The sequence below is a fragment of the Octopus bimaculoides genome, chromosome 3 (assembly GCF_046866305.1).
Source record: "Octopus bimaculoides isolate indiv1 chromosome 3, ASM4686630v1, whole genome shotgun sequence".
NCBI lineage: Eukaryota > Metazoa > Mollusca > Cephalopoda > Octopoda > Octopodidae > Octopus > Octopus bimaculoides.
The window spans coordinates 159,627,099-159,646,089 of NC_142930.1; the positions used below are offsets into that span (position 1 = coordinate 159,627,099).

An 18,991-nucleotide genomic window follows, 5' to 3' on the forward strand; every position below is an offset into this window, starting at 1 on the left:
TCTCCCTGTATTCTACTACATTAAATCTTATGCTGTAATATTAAATTTACTTCTGTAGCAATCGGCCCTGGAAAGACGACTAACAGGTTAATATTTTATCATTTTGTTGATTTCAGCTGTATATGTCCTCACGGCTTCCAAGGCATACAGTGTGACTTACCTGTGGGGTGTATGCAAGGACCTTGTAAAAATGGCGGAACGTGTAGAGAAAGAAAAGTTGGTTACCTATGTCTTTGTCCGGAGGGTTACATTGGATATAATTGTGAGAAGGTGAGGCATTTCTTTTATTACTCTTTTATCTGTTTCAGTCATTTGACTGTGGCCATGCTGGAGCACCGCCTTTGAAAGTGTGTGACGCTTACATCACCTAGGTTTCCCAAGCGGTCACCCATCTAAGTCCTCACTAGGCTCGACGTTGCTTAACTTCGGTGATCGGACGAGAACTGGTGCTCTCAACGTGATGAAGATAATTCTCTCTCTCTCTCTCTCTCTCTCTCTCTCTCTCTCTCTCTCTCTCTCTCTCTCTCTCTCTCTCTCTCTCTCACACACACACACACACACACATTAACACATACACACACACACAGCGTGTTACTCTCTGTATCTTATTGGATGGATTTATCTCCCTTGGTTACAATAGCATTACCCTGAGAACATACTTTGCCATTGCTGGCAATAACAAATATTTTATTGTTAGCATATCTTTATTGCAAATGGAAACTTTGTTTTATTTCATTTCATTTAAATTAAATATTTCCATTTTGTAAACTATTACTTTCATTCAGCATAACGAAAGTCAATAAGATAAACCGTGACTAAATGCTGATTACTCGCCTTTAGTCGAGCAAATCGACCCCAGGACTTATTCTTTGTAAGCCTAGTACTTATTCTATCGGTCTCTTTTGCCGAACCGCTAAGTTACGGGGACGTTAACACACCAGCATCGGTTGTCAAGCGATGTTGGGGGACAAACACAGACAGACAAACACAGACAGACAAATACACACACACACACGCACACACACTCACACACACACACACACACACACACACACACACACACACACACACACACACATATATATATATATATATATATATATACGACGGGCTTCTTTCAGTTTCCATCTACCAAATCCACTCACATGGCTTTGGTCGGTGAAAATGTAAAAACTATAGCAAGTTGAAGGAAAAGTGTCAAATTGAGCAGTCGGGATTTGTGGTGGAGTTCGACGAACTGCCACCAGTAGTAGAATTAAGGGAACTAGAGCCATATATAAGATATTGTAAAAAGAGTAAAATTGTTTTTTTTTTTGTTTTTTTTTAAAGAGTAAACAAAATGATGCTAATAGAAAAAAGAAAAAGATTACAAACTGAAAGTAAGAACGTTCAAATGGTATTGCATTTGAGTGAGGCGCATGCAGCCATTCCATCACCATCGATTTCATTCTACATTTTTTCATTCGTTTTATGTTTTTCTTTGTCCCCACTGTGGTGTTTTGTCTGTCCTTGTTTTGTCCCCTCTGTGTTAATAGCCTGGGTGCCAAATAAAGGAAAACATTCTATTATTACCATGCCAAAACAGGTATGACATGCAATTGATAGTTTTCGAATTTTCAACCAGTTTTGTTCAGTACTGATCATATAATTTTTTTTTTTTTCAAAATTTCTATTTCAGCTCAAGTATGTAGTGGAAATTGAAGGCAACAGCTCCGTTAAAAGATTGGGAAATATTGTGTATACATGTCGCTTGAACGGGATGATACCGGATAAAGTTTTCTGGTAAGTTTATAGAGATTATCTTTTATCTTTCACTTGTTTCAGTCGTTGAACTACGACCATGCTAGAGCACTGTCTTAAGGCTATTTTTTTTTTTAAGTTGAACGGGTCGACCTCAGTACTTAATTTTAAAAGTCTGATACTTATTCTAATGATCTCTTTTACCGAACTGCTAATGTTACGGGAACGTAAACAAACCAACACTAATTATCAAGTAGTGGGGTGCACAAACACAAACACACGCATACATACATGTATACACACACACACACACACACACACACACACATATATATATATAACATCATCCTCATCGTTTAGCATCCGTTTTTCATGTTGGCATGGGTTAAATGGTTTGAATGGAATTGGTAAGCCGGAGAGCTGTACCAGGTTCCAGTCTAGTTTGGCTTGGTTCCTACGGCTGGATGCCCTTCCTAACGTCAACCACTTCAAGAATATAGTTGGTGCCATTTATGCGTCACCAGCACTGGCCATGCCTATGATTTCACGTGACTTGTGTCTTCTCAAGCACAGCAAATTGCCAACCGTTTTGATCACTTGTCATCGCCTCAGTGAGACTCGATTGTCCAAAGATCATGTTTCACCACCTCGTCCAACATCTTCCTGGGTCTACCTTTTCCACAGGTTCTCTCCGCAGTTAGGCATCCTTTTGCGCAGCAGTCCTCGTCCATATGCACCACATAATCATCCCAGCGCAGTCGATGCCTCTTATACCCAGTTCTTCTCTCAACACACTTTCACTCTGTCGCACGTTCACATTGACACCCAGTGAAGCATACTAGCTTCATTTCTTTCAAGCCTTCGCATGCCATCTGCAGTCACAGCCCATCTTTCACTGCTATGTCGCATGACTGCTCCTACTCAGGAATCATACAATCTGCCTTTCACTCCGCGACAGAGGCCTTTGTTACCAACAAAAGTAGAAGGTCTTTGAACTTTGCTCAGCTTACTCTTATTCTAGCAGCTATGCTTTCAGAGCATTCATCTCAGCTGCTGACTAAAACAAAGTGGTGTTGCAGTCGCCTATCAACGAATGGCTACGAGTGATTTTTCATGGAGAAGGTACATGTACAGTAGAAGGAGAGAATGAAGGGGTACAAAATTGGCATCGGTTTAGAGCATGAAATTTGTATATCTAAACATAATTGTAGAGGTATTACAATAGGATAGAGTTACCATAGAAATGAGTAAGAAGGAGTGCAGATAGTCTCTTACAGCTGTTTCTAATATATATATATATATATATATATATATATATATATATATATATATATATAATTATATTAGGGACAAAATTGTTCTATTTAAGACCTGATGATTAGCTGTATTTTTGAATAGAATTTATTTTCGATAATTTTAATTGATTTTAATCGATTTAAATTTCCTTTCTATTTGAAAATTAGTTATGAAACATGTGTAGTCATTTTATTATCTTTATCTTATGATATTTACTTTGTATCATATTATACTCATTTATTGTGCTTTTAATTATTAATTTTTCTATATGTGATAGTGGATTTTCATCGATGAGTTCATGAAACTTGGTTCTTTTCCCTAAAACTATATATATATATATATATATATATATATATATATATATAGAGAGAGAGAGAGAGAGGTTTAGATTTAGATTCAAAATTGAATATGGTACTTATGTTTAGGCACCAGAATATAGTATGGTATGGTATTATACAAAAACCATTCCAAAAACGAGGTGATCAAAAAATCAAAATAAGCAACACGGATTTTAAAGATGATTGCACGTTTCATGCTACTCCATTTATTTAAGTAATGCAAGCATTACATTAAATGCAATATGTAGAGCAATCTTCAGCTGCACGAAAAAATGCAGAAAATTACAGTAGAACAGACATATTATAATAGTGGCAACATTTCAAATCCAAGTGAGAAGAAGAATACATAAAAAAACCATCTTGACATAGCCAAGGCTATCAGGCTAGTAATTGGTTCTAGGCAGAAATTCTAACTGTCTCTGATTTTATTGTCTCTTATCTAGTAGTTATAGTATAAGGGACAATCAACTTCTAAGGAAAGGGAAGGTGTAAGCATTATGCATGGACATGGCTATAAAGGATATGGTTATAAAGGTTTTTCTGGTCAGAGTGGCAACACTATTATAGGTTGGGGTTTTCTACTACTATCAAAATGTTGAAGAATTAAACCCTAAGCATATAGGTCAAACAGGGCTTAAACCCTAAGCATATAGGTCAAACAGGGCTTTTTTTCGTGCAGCTGAAGATTGCTCTACATATTGCATTTAATGTAATGCTCGCATTACTTAAATAAATGGAGTAGCATGAAACGTGCGTACTGCAATCATCTTTAAAATCAATTTTTTTTCCCAATTTTTTTTTCTCCGTATTTTTTTTCTCCGTGTTTTTCTCCTTGTCTCCGTATTCTTTCTGTTGAAGAGCGTAGCTCGAAACGTCAAAGACTTTCCGTATTCCCGAGCGTCATACTAATATATACTTTTGTTATTTACACCACCTGTCCTCGTCTGTTGTTATTTTTTGTATATTCTCCCATATATATATATATATATATATATATATATATATATATATATATATATATATATATACACACATTCACACACACACACATACGCACACAGGTATGTTGATGCAGACTGGAAAAATAGAACTCAGTATATGAGTATATATATATATATATATATATATTTTTATTAATATTTAACAAAAGTAGCAGAGTAACTCAAGCTTCGAGAGTTGGCTGCCAATGCTCGAAATTCTCGGATCTTGAATCACTCTTACTTCTGCTAAATATTAATATATATATATATATATATGATATGCAATCGGCTTCTGTCGATATATACATATATATACCATCGTTGGTAAACATCTGTAAAATAAGACCCGTGTGAATGCACAACAGGTGTACTGCCGAAAAGTTTTACATCAGAATCAGAGTATCATTGACGAATATTTTGTTAGTTTTAGTGTCAAGGTTACACGTAGTGATTTACGCTATTTGTTAGGACTGCACACTACTAAACTTTTCGGGCCATTTGCTACTGCAAATTTTATATATTTAAACACACACACACACACACACACATCCACCTCAATTCCTTCACATATATATTGTTGGATAAATAATTTCTTTTAATGAAAATCAATAGTCCGATACAATAGCTTTCGTGCGAATACATTTGCACGAAATCTATGGTAGTACACTATTGCGTTCTATAAAAAAGAAAATATTTATCTATCAATGCGATGTCTTATTCTTCCAATTCATCGCTCGTGTAACTACAGCCTGGCATTTTGAATGACGGCTGAGCATTGAACAGAAGGGGCTAAACATAGAGGGGACAAACAAGGACAGACAAAATGGATTAAGACGATTACATCGACCCCGGTGCGTAACTGGTACTTAATTTATCGACCCTGAAAGGATGAAAGGCAAAGTCGACCTCGGCGGAATTTGAACTCAGAACGTAACGGCAGACGAAATAGCCCTAAGCATTTCGGCCGGCGTGCTAACGTTTCTGCCAGCTAGCCGCCTGTGAAGATTGGTAAATTAATGAATAAGTAACTGGTCAGCAGGTCAGCAGTTCACAGGTCAGCAGTTCACAGGTCAGCTGGTCAGAGCTCACAGGTCAGCAGTTCAAATCGGCTTCTCGTAAATTTTTATTTTTTGTGTTTTCGTGCAGTACACTTTATTCTACGTTACCTGGCTTCATGTAAATGTCATAAACACGAGGGGACGCTGAAAAGTTCCTGGCTTTGGGTAAAAGAAAATACAGGAAGATCAGTTAATTATGATTTTATTGAACATATTCCTCTCGCAGATTCACGCACTTATTGTAGCAGTCTTTCAGTTTTCATAAGCCATGTAATAGAACTCGGAAGTTTGGGCCTCCAGCCAAGCCTTTCACAATACCCTTAACGCCAGGAACGTTTCAGCATCTCTTCGTATGTACAATGTATCACCTGAGAATGTTCTGCTTTATACCATGATAAAGACCATAAGAGGATTCAGTCTAATGTAACATTAGATTTGTAACCTGGTTTTGATGTGTGTGTGTGTGTCTTTCAGCCTATTTCATGTTTTCATCCATCACTTGTACTCGTGTTAGGTTTCGAAACGGAGATCTAATCCAAGGAAATGTAAACGAACGAATAGAAGCCACAAATGTCTTATACATAGAACAAGTGACGGAGTTAGACGAAGCACAATACATGTGTGTTGTATACAAAGATTCAATGGCGTACCTCGATACAATAGACCTCACTATTGAGCCTACATGTCGCTTAGGTAAGTAACAGAACGATTTTATCTATTTACTTATATCTTATATTACTTTTTAAGGATTAAGAGGGCTTGTGATAATATTATGTCCCTTTTCGCGCATAGTTCAAATCCCACAGAGACTGAATTTAACTTTCATCCTTCTTGGGTCGATGAAACATAGTAATGAAGTCGTTACTATCGAATGTTTCCAACCATAAAAGTTGTAACCCTAGTGTGTAAGCCATAAATCTCTGGCAGAAGATCTCTGTCGCTCAACGAGAAGGATTCGGTTGTTCAGTCAGTTGAAATATACGCTTCTGAATTAACAGATATATATTTAGATATACATGAACTGTAAAAATGTGTAAAACTTTCCAGAAGTTTATCATTTAGATATATATGAGCAGGTGTAGATATGCAACTATATGCATGAGAATACATACGTAAAACAAAACATACAAATCTGCACATATACATACATACATACATACTTACATACATACATACATACATACATACATACATACATACATATATACATACATACGTACATACATACATACACAAAAATACCCTGTTGTCGATGCTGAAGTTCCAGTGAAGAATCCTTGGATCTAGGTTAGAAACCAGCTCTTTCTCTATTGGCAAGAAATCTTGAAAAACTGAACAATGACACATACACAGACACACACACAAGCATTAATGTATATGTGTGTATATATACATATACATATACATACATACACACACACACACACACATATATATATATATATATATATATATATATATATATATATATATATATATATATATATATATATATATATATATATATATATATATATATTCGCTGTTAGCGACGGAAGCAGTATATGTCAGAATAGCATTGCGTATGTGCTACTTTACATAGATGTAATATAAAAGGCCACATACTTGCGCTAGTACGAGATGCGTTCTCGAGACGGATACTGCAGCAGTATGACCTTTCCACGGTATATCACCTTTAAGTAAGACATACAGAATGACACACACGTGCACACACACACACACACACACACACACATTGATATTTCGCTTAGACATTACTAATAACCTGGTGTTAGAACTCACTGTACATATGCTTCAGAACGATGTGTCAGTCGTGTACAGACAAATAATAAGAAATTGAGATGTCAAAGGTATAAACAATTATATTGTGAGCTTCATTCTGTTTCTGCTATAAGATGGAATGTTCTCATACACGAGCACTTGGGTATCACTCTATAGCCCTCATGGGAGTTTCAAACATGAAGGCACTTCATATTTGAAACCCGGAAACTCTATGGTGATACCCAAGCGCTCAACTATGAGTGCATTGCTTATAGCAAAAACACATGTAAGCTAATGAAGTTCATAACAATTACTTATTTCTTTGAGTGATCACTACTGATGAGCTTTAATTCCAAGCAAAACTAGTTTGTTCATGTTGTGACCTCGCTCGCTGTGGGGCGGTTATCTTCCCTGTCAGTACATAGTCAATGTGCTTTCTGTGGCTATAAGAGTCTTTGACTCTTGTTTCTAGCAATGTAGGTGCTATACTGCACCTCAGTCACGATTAGTGACAATTTATTTATTTTCTTTTTAGTTATATAATCTTATGTGTATTTGATTTGCAGAAATGATACGACCTGTCAGTAGAAGAGTAAAACATCGTGGTAATGTAGCTTTGAACTGTCCTGTAACCGCTTATAAAGGAGTTCGGTTTACTTGGCAAAAGGATGGACATCCATTGAAGACGAACCTCCGAAGATACGTAAGTGATATTCATTTTTCATGCTTGTTTTCTCAATGTTCCTTTTTATTAGTGAGGCATTTAATATCTCATGATAAGCTCAAAGCAATGATTCAGATGCACAGTCCTTATGAAAAACAAGAGTTAGGCGTGACGGCGTGATAAGAAATTTGCTTCGTGACTACATGGTTCCGGATTCAATCCCATTGCACGGCACCGTGGGCAAGTGTCTTCTACTGTAGCACCAGGCTGACCAAAGCCTTGTGAGAAGATTTGGGAGACGAAAACTGAAAGAAGCACGTCGCGCGCGCGATGTAATGACAGTTACTTCGAAGTCACTGTTAAGACTATTCTGGTTAAAGACTCTACAAAAATATGGAGTAACTTTAAGATAAATGTAAAATTGTTCTTATTATACTGAACATAAAAACAAAATTATATATATATATATATATATATATATATATATATATATATATATATATATATATATATATTAGTTTATGTATATATTAACATTATCTCAGTTATTAAAAAAACCTTTGATAATGTAAATATGTTAATAGTTATCAGAGGTAGCAAAATTACACTAAAAAACAAGATATCACACCCGTTTTACATGTAGAGATACCAAGTTAAAGTGATACATTTTGACCATGTAACATTTCGTTTTTGTCTTGCTATTATATGTTTATTATGAACTCCCTGAAGAGAAATATATGAGGAATCCCAGCAGCTCTTACTTCTTTGTGAAGGAGCTCTCATATATTTTGAAACATGTGTAGGAATTAAAGGAACTTTTATTTATATGCGTTTTACTCCATTTATTATTATTATTATTCATATATATATATATATATATATATATATATTCATATAAATACAGTGTACATTTAAACAGATAAGAGGTATCCGTTATAGGATTCCTTGCACGCTAGAAGGAACACCTAAAGTGGTTTGGACTTTAGCTGTTCCTTCTAGCGTGCAAGGAATTCTATGACGGATACCTCTTATCTGTTTAAATGTACACTGTATTTATATGAATATATATATATATATATATATATATATATATATATATATATATATAAATCAAGCTGAAGACGAATTTAATTTTCATCATAAAATGAAGAGCTGTCAAGAACTTCGTAACAAATTTATGCAGTTCTGTTTAATATCAGGAATCAATATAATCGATTGTATCTTGAGAATTTTTGTCTTAATCATTTTTTAAAAATACTTTCTTTAACAGATTTATTCAAATTCTCTAATCTTCAAAGTCGTGGAAGAAGTTGATAATGGAACATACAAATGTTTAGCTGTTGGCCCAACAGAGTGTTCTGCGACGGCCGAGATGTCACTAGATGTCAGTTTCAAGCATAACCCTAATAAAGGTAAAGCCCCAGAAATCAATATTGCAACGTGAAATTTTGTATGTCGCTGTATGGTATTCTTGTTGATTGACACAGTAATTGATTGATTGACGGACTAACATCAAACGAACTGAGTGACAGGTGTGCGCGAGTATGCGTGTGTGTTATTCTTTCTTTCCACAAACATTTCCCGAACAGAGTTTAACATGATAGACTAGAATCTTTTAACGATATTTTTCTACTTAACTGGACTCTCGGAATATTATAGAGTAAGAACAAACATCCGAAATATTATTTTGCTTACATAGTATTATACATATATATAATTTCCAGTTTGTGGTAAAAACAGCATTACGAAAAACTCAGAAAATATAGAAGCAAAAATCAAGAGTGGATACCCGGCTGCACGTGGTTCTGCCCCATGGTTCGTGCTCTTTGTTAGTTCAGCTACGGTAAGAAAGAAAATCAAAAAATAATATTCATTTTCTTTTATTTTTGGTTTATCATGTTAAAAGAACAAGTATTTGGAATTTGGAATATCGAAAAGGAATTAGGGTTAAGGGAATCATTTGAATGTCGAGGAAAGTATCTTTCCTCCTTCTGAGATCCATCCATCTTCCCTGCTCACTTATCCTTGATAGTTCTTGGAGGTAGAGTCCTCAGGACTTCCTCCATAAGGTCATATGCGAAGCAGCCGTCGTTAAACTTTCCTGGCGGATTCTTAAACATGACCAACTGAAGCTAAGAATATTATCCAATCAACTCTTTCTTGGTCAATCTCCAGGTCTCCACCGATTGACTCGGCTTCAAGAATTCGTCTTGTGAATCTTTTCTGTGACATGCCGATTTCATGTCCGTAGTACCAGAACCGTGACTTCTCAATGCAGAGAAGTAGCGACGGCTACTTACGAAGTTATTGGCACTCCCCGTATTATGTTAGCATTGTGTTCATGAAAACTCCGCCAGGTTCCTGCTTAATAATAATAATAATAATAATAATAATAATAATAATAATAATAATAATAATAATAATAATAATAATAAGAAGAAGAAGAAGAAGAAGAAGAAGAAGAAGAAGAAGAAGAAGAAGAGCACTCAGAGAGCGCAAACCTCCACCAAGGCAACATCAACATACTCTCAGTGATTAGCCAGAAATGATTTTTAAAATGAGAATATCTGAAATAAACTCGACTGCTCTCACAAACGAGAATACTAAAAATGAACTGAACCGCTCTCAAAAATTAAGTAAAAAAAACAAAAAAACAGGAAAAATAATCCAGAATCCTTGTCCGGTACCTCATCGATCCCAAAATCTATTCAGTTCGTGCCAGTCACAAGGCCAAACATCCCTAAAAGTTTCACCCGAATCCATCCAGCGGTTCTTGAGATATCTTGTCCATTGACAAACACGACTGAAAACAATATCGCCGCCATAGCGAAGGCGGAGGTAATAATAATAATAATAATAATAATAATAATAATTATTATTATTATTATTATTATTATTATTATTATTGTTGTTGTTGTTGTTGTTGTTGTTGTTGTTGTTATTAAGCGAGAAGCTGGCGGAGTTTTCACGAACACAATGCTAACATGATATGGGGAGTGCGTAATATATTAACAAAAAATTATTCAATGAATATTTTTTCTTTATAGTTCCTTTATTTCAAATTCAATTTTTTTTATCCCACCAAACTTTATGAAGAAATTATTGCTTCTTTTGTAATGCTTGCAACCGCTAGGGGACCATACGTGTTTTTTTTAAAGCAATATCTATAAAACAATTGCAGCGTGGAAGGTGTTTAGAAGCCATTTAAGAAACACACAAAAACCTTTAGATTAACTTCAACATTTAAATTTAATTTGCCAAATTTGGCAAATTTGGCAAATTAAATTTAAATGTTGAAGTAAATCTAAAGGTTTTTGTGTGTTTCTTAAATGGCTTATAAACACCTTCCACGCTGCAATTGTTTTCGTTCTAGCACGCGATCTCAGATCAGGTCACTTGCTATGCAAGTACATCTCCCTAATATCTATAAACTTATATCTATAAATATATAAAAATCTCATGTGATTAAATATCATATAATATTTATAAAATAAGGTGTCAAATTAACAATGATAATATTTGGGAAAGTAATAAAAGATATTAAATAATATATAACGATATCAAACAATAATATAAAAATTCAACGGTAACTTCAATAATCCTTTCATTGTATTTCAACAGAAACATTCGTTTTGTGGTGGAACGCTGGTCGGTAATAAACATATTGTGACAGCTGCTCATTGTGTTAGATCATTTAAAAACTTCAATAATCACAACGTACATGTGTATGTTGGCACCCAGAACTGCTCTGGTTATGGAGGAATCAGAGTTCAGATGAAACAGTGGATTGTACATCCAGCTTTTAATAAAACCACATATGACAGTGATATTGCTGTTATCGTGTAAGTTATGTTTTACTTTCTCTTCTCTTTTTGTCCTTCCCCTCTCTTAGGAGAGTGTTTTCTGTATTCTTAACTGATGTGTGTGTTTGTTGCGGTGATGGTGATGGTGATGGTGATAGTCAAATGGCCGAAGACAAAAATGGGTTATTGTTTCAATGTAGTCGATGTAGAGAGATGTCCGAAATGATAAGGTAAGTGCGTGGTTTAGCATTGACAGAAAGTTTAACCGTGGTGGTACTGTGTTCCATTCTTCCATTCTTGTGGAGGGAATCGTATCATAGCTGATTCAAGAACGCTTGTTGTATCGATATACTGGATTCACGACTTCCTGTTTATTATAAGATCATCACCATAATTTGATACCTCGTGCTGTATAAAACTGTGATTAGCTGTTAGAGCGAGGGGGTATCTTGGGTTAAGGGATAGTCTGGGGTTTTTCTAAGTCAGTGCGAATGTCAGTGTAGAAACAAATTTTTTAGTCACACACACACACACACACACACACACACACACACACACACACACACACACACACTCATAATGCTTACTTGTGAATATGTATAGGCGTAGGCGTGTGCCTGTGTCGTAATATGTCTGCTTCTGAAGGCGGCGAGCTGGCAGAAACGTTAGCAAGCCGGGCGAAATGCTTAGCGGTATTTCGTCTGCCGTTACGTTCTGAGTTCAAATTCCGCCGAGGTCGACTTTGCCTTTCATCCTTTCGGGGTCGATTAAATAAGTACCAGTTACGCACTGGAGTCGATATAATCGACTTAATCCGTTAGTCTGTCCTTGTTTGTCTCCTCTGTGTGTAGCCCCTTGTGGGTAGTAAAGAAATAACACACATGCATATATATTTACATAGACATAAAAAAACTGTTATTTTTTTATTTTATTTTGCAGTTTGAAAGAAACTCTAGACTTCACACCAGATGTCCATCCATTGTGTTTGGTGAACAACGAAATAATTGGAGACAGCTTCTACAGTGGATTTTATGGAACAGTAGTCGGTTGTGGCGAGACAACGTTTGGTTATAACCCTTACCCTCGTCATCTTCACGAAGTCAAGCTCCCTTATGTATCAGACAACCAATGTCGGAAAAGTCTGGCTAAAGGCCACAACATTACAAAGAATATGTTCTGTGCTGGATTTTATGGGACTTATCAAGGAGATTCGTGCAAAGGAGACAGTGGTGGCCCTTATACTATACTGTTACCTCAATCAAAACGCTGGATATTGGTTGGTATTGTCTCTTGGGGGTACAACTGCGATCGAAGTAATTCATTTGGCGTCTATACAAACGTTGGTCAGTTTTACAAATGGCTCACGAAGACAATCTCTGTTCGACACCATTAAAAAAGGCCACGGAAACTTCATGACAAGAACGATGAATGTGAAGTTCTTTCTTACCCTGGTTGCTGAAAAAAAAACAAATAAATGTATAAATAAATATGCCAAAACATACGTCCACTACTACTACTACTACTACTACTACTACTACTACTACTACTACTACTACTTTCATTTCCAGCCTTGCCAACAACAATTGCCCAATGGTAACGATAAATAATAGCAATAATAATAATAATAATAATAATAATAATAATAATAATAATAATAATAATAACAAAAAGAAGAAGAAATTAAATGGAAACAAGTCTATGTCACTGTTCTTGCGTAGATATCGAGGACCTTTTCTCGTAAAAGCATTAGGTAAAATGAAATCAAAAAGTACTTATTAAGTACACACAGACACACATTCATTCATATATCCCGTATTTTCTTTTACTTTTTCGCTGGTTTCAGCAATTGATTGTGGTTTCATAGAGCATCGCCTTAAAGCGAAAGAAAAGAAATAAAGACGTTAGTTCTCATGGCAACAAAAATCGAACTGCAACCATCTGCTGAAGCCCCCCCACATCGGGACTATTATTATAAAAAGCGCATGAAGAAATCGATATCATAAGTTTTGTTTCTCGCTGTGTTAATATGACCCATTGTTTGTTTGTTTTGTTCTTTTGTTTTTGTTGAATCTTTATTTATGACCCAAGGGTGTGACTTGTGAGGGATTTAATGTCTGGAAAGTATACGTTATTCTATGGTACTTTATGTTTCAGAAAATTAAAATGTATTACTAAGAATCTTACATATTTTGAAAACTAAATACATTGCACGAGATTTTGCGTTTCTGAAGACTAAATATATATTGTAACAAATTTCACGTTCCTAGTTGCAAAATATATAATTACGAATTAATACTTTTTCAAAAAAAAAAGAAAAAAAAATATATATTGAATGAAGTTTTACGCTTTTGAAAGCGAAATATACTCAACATAGTCACATGTCTGAAAAATTAAAAACAAAATATGAATTTCAATTTAAAACCAAATATATTACAAGGGAGTTTTCCTGTTTGTAAACAAAATATTTTGTCAAAGATTTTTGTTTTTGAAAACCAAAATTTACTGGAAGAAATTTTACGTTTTTGAAAACAAAATATGCTGTAAGCGTTGTTACGTTTTTAAAACTTATATTGCAGAATCTTTGTTTGTGAAACAAAATACATTGTAAAAATACATTGATTTTACGTTCCTCTAAACGATATACGGTGAGGATAGTTACGTTTCTGAAAAATTTCATTCATTATCAGGAATTTAACATTTCGGAAAATAAAATAAGGAATTATATGTTCCAGTTGAAAAATATTTTAAGGGATTTTACGATCCGCCTTTCTGAAAAAAAAAAAAAAGAAAAAAAAAAAAGGAAAAAAAAAAATCGTTTTTTTTTTCTTCTTTAAACACATAAAACACCGTACCAGGTACACATTTAAAGAACAAGACATAATTTATGCACAAAAGAGAAGACATTTTACATATAACTTTTACACACAAAACACCACCCCATTTTATATACTTTGAAAACACCAGTAATAGTAATAATAAATAAATAAATAAATAATAATAATAATAATAATAATAATAATGATAATTAATAATAATAATAATAATAAGGATAATTATAATAACATTAACTATTATTATTTCTTAGATTATCGGTAAGAATATTAATAACGATAATTATGATGATTCTTTTAACATGGGTTTAAGATTCTGTTTAAGACAAATGGGAAATGGAGGGAAAAGAGAGTAGATCTGAACATCTTACGAACAGGCCATATGCTTAGATAGTTGCATTCTGTGTGTATAAAAAGTGCAGGACATGTCACTTAGATACAAACAGCATAGAAGTGTCCCAGTTATAGGCATGACATCTGCAGCCCTAATAACTACGTACATCAATATGTCATCTACAAATTAGATATAAACATTAAATATACATATTTTACACACATGTACAAAAACAAAGGCACATATGCATGCAGGTACATACACACACACACACACACACACACTCATACATTCTCTCTCTACACACACGTATATATGTATTATGTATGTATGTACAGACGTATGGATGTAGATAGATAAATGGATAAAGAAGATATTGTATCTGACCTTTCGCAATCGTCATATCTCAGGCAATAAATTGCCTTTTAAGGGCTGATGATTTGAAGAAATCTAAAAGGGTCCGTCCTTGTAAAATTCAAGCCGACGTTCAGAGCTTGTTGTGGAACAAAATGATTGATATATTCAAATTAAAGTGATTCGACATATCTAGAAGTAAAACAAGAAATGATAAAATAAAACTAAATATAGTATATACATGTATAAATATAAATGAACATGCGAGTAGGTGTATGCATGCATGTATGTATATATGTATGTATACATACATACATACATGCACACGCTGTAAAAACAAACTGTTATGTTTGTGGCGATAAAAATACATTTTCGATGCAAGCTAACTGATACTTGTATATGTATGTGTGTGTGTTTGTGTACTTAGCTGTTCGGTAAAAGAGACCGATACAATAATTACCAGACATAAAAAATGGGTATTGATTTGTTTAGCTAAAACAATTCAAGGCGGTGCCTCAGCATGGCTGCAGTCCAGTGACTGAAACGAGTGAAAGAAAATAAAAAGGAAATCTCCACTGCCCATCCAACACGCTAAAAAAAAGCACTTAACCACACACACACACACACACACACACACACACACACACACACAAGCAAGCAAGCATAATACACATGTCCACAAACACATAAAATAGCATCAGTGGATATCCGTTAAATGTTACTGCGAAAAATAGTTCTTTGAGACGTGAAGATGAAATGACGTTTTTTTTTCTTTAGGAAAGACAGCAGTACATATGGATATATATATATATATATATATATATATATATATATATATGTTCGTGCTTATGTGACTATATATATATATATATATATATATATATATATATATAAATTAATAAGTTTACTTAGATGTGCATTACTTAAAGTTTCACAGCAGTGAGAGAAAAAACCCACTTCTGTGGAAATTTAAACGAAGTGAAGATCAAATTATTAATACAGATAATTTTTTTTTAAAGACTATAGGAAACATTGAATACTCTTCTCTTTCGTTTGTACACTATCTACTATGCACACACGCATGCGTGCGTATGAGTGAGTGAAGGTGAAATATGAACATCATTTGCAACAAGGCTGTTTTGTTTAGCCCATTTTATGTTTATTATCATCATCATCATCATCATCATCATTATTATTATTATTATTATTATTATTATTATTATTATTATTATTATTATTATTATTATTATTATTATTATTATTATTATTATTATTATTATTATTATTATTAGGTGGTAAGCTGGCAGAATCGTTAGTACACCAGGCAAAATGCCTACTATTTTTTTTCCGTCGCTACCTTCTGAATTCAAATTCCGCCGAGGTCGACTTTGCCTTTTATACTTTCAGGGTCGATAAAATAAGAACCAGTTGATTACTGGGATCGATGTAATCGACTTGCCCTGTCCCCCAAGTTTCAGGCTTGGTGCTTATAATAGGATTATTATTATTATTATTAGGCAGCGAGCTGGCAGAATCGTTTGCACGCCGGACGAAATGCTTAGCGGCATTTTGTCCGTCTTTACGTTCTGAGTTCAAATTCCGTCGAGGTTGACTTTTGCCTTTCATCCTTTCGGGATCGATAAAATAAGTACCAGTTAAGCACTGGGATCGATGTAATCGACTGGCCTCCGACCACAAACTTTCAGGCCCTGTGCCCATAGTAGAAAGGATTATCATTATTATTATTAAGAAATCATTAATACTATTCGTTTATTATTCGGGGGAGGGGTGGTGATGCTATGATAAGCTCAAAGGTGTCAGGTGACCGATACACGCAGATATGTGCATAAGTGGATATATGTATGAAGGAAAAAAAACGTGGGGGGGGGATGGTTAGGATAAATTGGTGACGGTGTGTTCTAGGAACAGTATAATTGTATAAATGTTTTAAAAAATATGTACTGTTACGAAGCATAGAAAATGCGCAACACGTTTAAATGATACATTCATACATTATTCATACATACACAAACACATACGTACACATTTTCGCACGCATCTATTCGTGCACGCACGCACACACACATACAGGTATATGTACATATACATACATAATACATATGTATATAATTGTACAATACATACATGAAATACATAGCCATATATAATATAATTATATATAACACATATATAATACAATATAACATGATGCAATTACTTTCAACGTATTATATCACACAGGAATATCTACATACACAAACTAAAAACAAAAAAGCCATAACACGAACAATTAACATTGATTAACATTGTACAGTAATTAATCCTCACCTGTTTTGTTTTTGTTGTTTATTTTTTTGCATATTATTTTTATTTTTTAATTTTATTTTACTATTTTTTTTTTTTAATTTGACGATAGTTTATCGGTATTACTGATAAAGAAAATAAATTTCATGGAAGGAGCAAATATATAGAAATATATATCTAATTTTCCAACAAATACAGTTATAATACATCTATATTGGCGTTCTTTTTTTTTATTGGTTTATTCATTGACTTGATGGATTACCAACTGAGTATTTTTTTTATTGTTTTGTTCTTATATCTTTACATATTCTTATTTTTTAAAGAGCGCCATCGTTTGCCAAGTTGAAAATATGCCGATGGATCGATCCAGGACGTAGAAATTCGAAAGTTATAGTTTGCGAGACGGGACAACTCAGTCACCGACATAGGCATCGCAATACATACAGTCAACAACATATTGCTTTGCTTGCAAAAGACACCTTGTTAAGTTATGTGTTAAATAAAGCGGCAATTGGAGGGAGTTGTTAAAGTGTTGGATACACTTCCGCGTGGTATTTGCTCGGATTCTCTGCGCTTCGACATGTGCGTGTATATATCTATACTATATATAAAACAGAGATGTGTGTGTAATCGCTTTTCACGTGAAAACGGCTTCACCATTTAGTTCCATACTTGTGATACATGAATAATTTGACCTCGGATAAATCTTAGGCTCTTCATTTGATTTTTTTTATTAAGATAAATAATATTGCTTTATATTTAAGATTCACTTCTTTAAAAAGGTTCCTCAATGTCAACTTCCGGTAGCCATAGTTTTTTCTTCACTTTCACTTCAATCGTTACTGTTCGCCATAAAAGTTTACTCACATTTACTGATGTAAGTAATTTCATCATTTACTAACAGAAGTACGGTTTTCTGTAGCTGTTTGGTTCACTGAGTGACAAATTTCGCTTCAACCTCACTTTAACTTCAATCGTTACTGTTCTCAATAAAAGTTTACGTTTTCATTCGCTAACAAGTTCACATTTACTGATGTAAGTAATTTCATCATTTACTAACAGAAGTACGGTTTTGTGTTTTCCTGTTGCTGAGGTTTTTTCTTCTTCTGGTACCTTCGATACTGGCTCTTTGGTTCACTGAGTGACAAATTTCGGTCCCATACTCCAAAATATTCAACGCACACATCAATGTTGAGTTCTGTAACTCAGTGAAATCCATTAAGTATGTGTGCAAATATGTCAACAAGGGATCTGACATGGCAGCCTTTGCAGTCCAGGATTCAGACAACAATGATGAAATCAAGACCTTCCAAATAGGAAGGTATATCACCAGGGGTGAAGCATGTTGGAGAATCTTCAAGTTCCCCATTCATGAGAGATATCCCCACGTGCAACATCTTGCAGTTCACTTGGAGAATGGCGAAAGGGTTTACTTCACCCCACACACAGTCCAACTACAAATGGAAGCTCCCAAAAGTACTACACTCACAGCGTTCTACAAGCTCTATCAGGATGATGAATTTGCTAC

The 18,991-nt window shown here is 34.4% G+C and overlaps 1 protein-coding gene and 1 long non-coding RNA gene across 2 annotated transcripts in view; one reads left to right on the top strand and one right to left on the bottom strand.

The window, feature by feature from the left end:
* The window catches only part of LOC106884382 (uncharacterized), a 131,007-nt gene extending 117,184 nt beyond the window's left edge, over positions 1-13,823 (top strand). Inside the window, exons 10-17 of the mRNA XM_089349894.1 lie at positions 117-270; positions 1,679-1,782; positions 5,927-6,105; positions 7,740-7,876; positions 9,108-9,249; positions 9,562-9,680; positions 11,459-11,679; positions 12,580-13,823. Coding sequence (XP_089206020.1) covers positions 117-270; positions 1,679-1,782; positions 5,927-6,105; positions 7,740-7,876; positions 9,108-9,249; positions 9,562-9,680; positions 11,459-11,679; positions 12,580-13,033 — 1,510 coding nt within the window. The 3' untranslated portion in view covers positions 13,034-13,823. The remainder of the gene's footprint in view (positions 1-116; positions 271-1,678; positions 1,783-5,926; positions 6,106-7,739; positions 7,877-9,107; positions 9,250-9,561; positions 9,681-11,458; positions 11,680-12,579) is intronic.
* LOC149136789 (uncharacterized) lies at positions 12,907-14,945 on the bottom strand. The gene is made up of 2 exons (XR_016241278.1): positions 14,847-14,945; positions 12,907-13,095 (listed from the first exon to the last, which is right to left on the bottom strand). It is a non-coding gene; the product is annotated as an uncharacterized LOC149136789 (long non-coding RNA).
* Between the last annotated feature and the right edge of the window lie 4,046 nt (positions 14,946-18,991).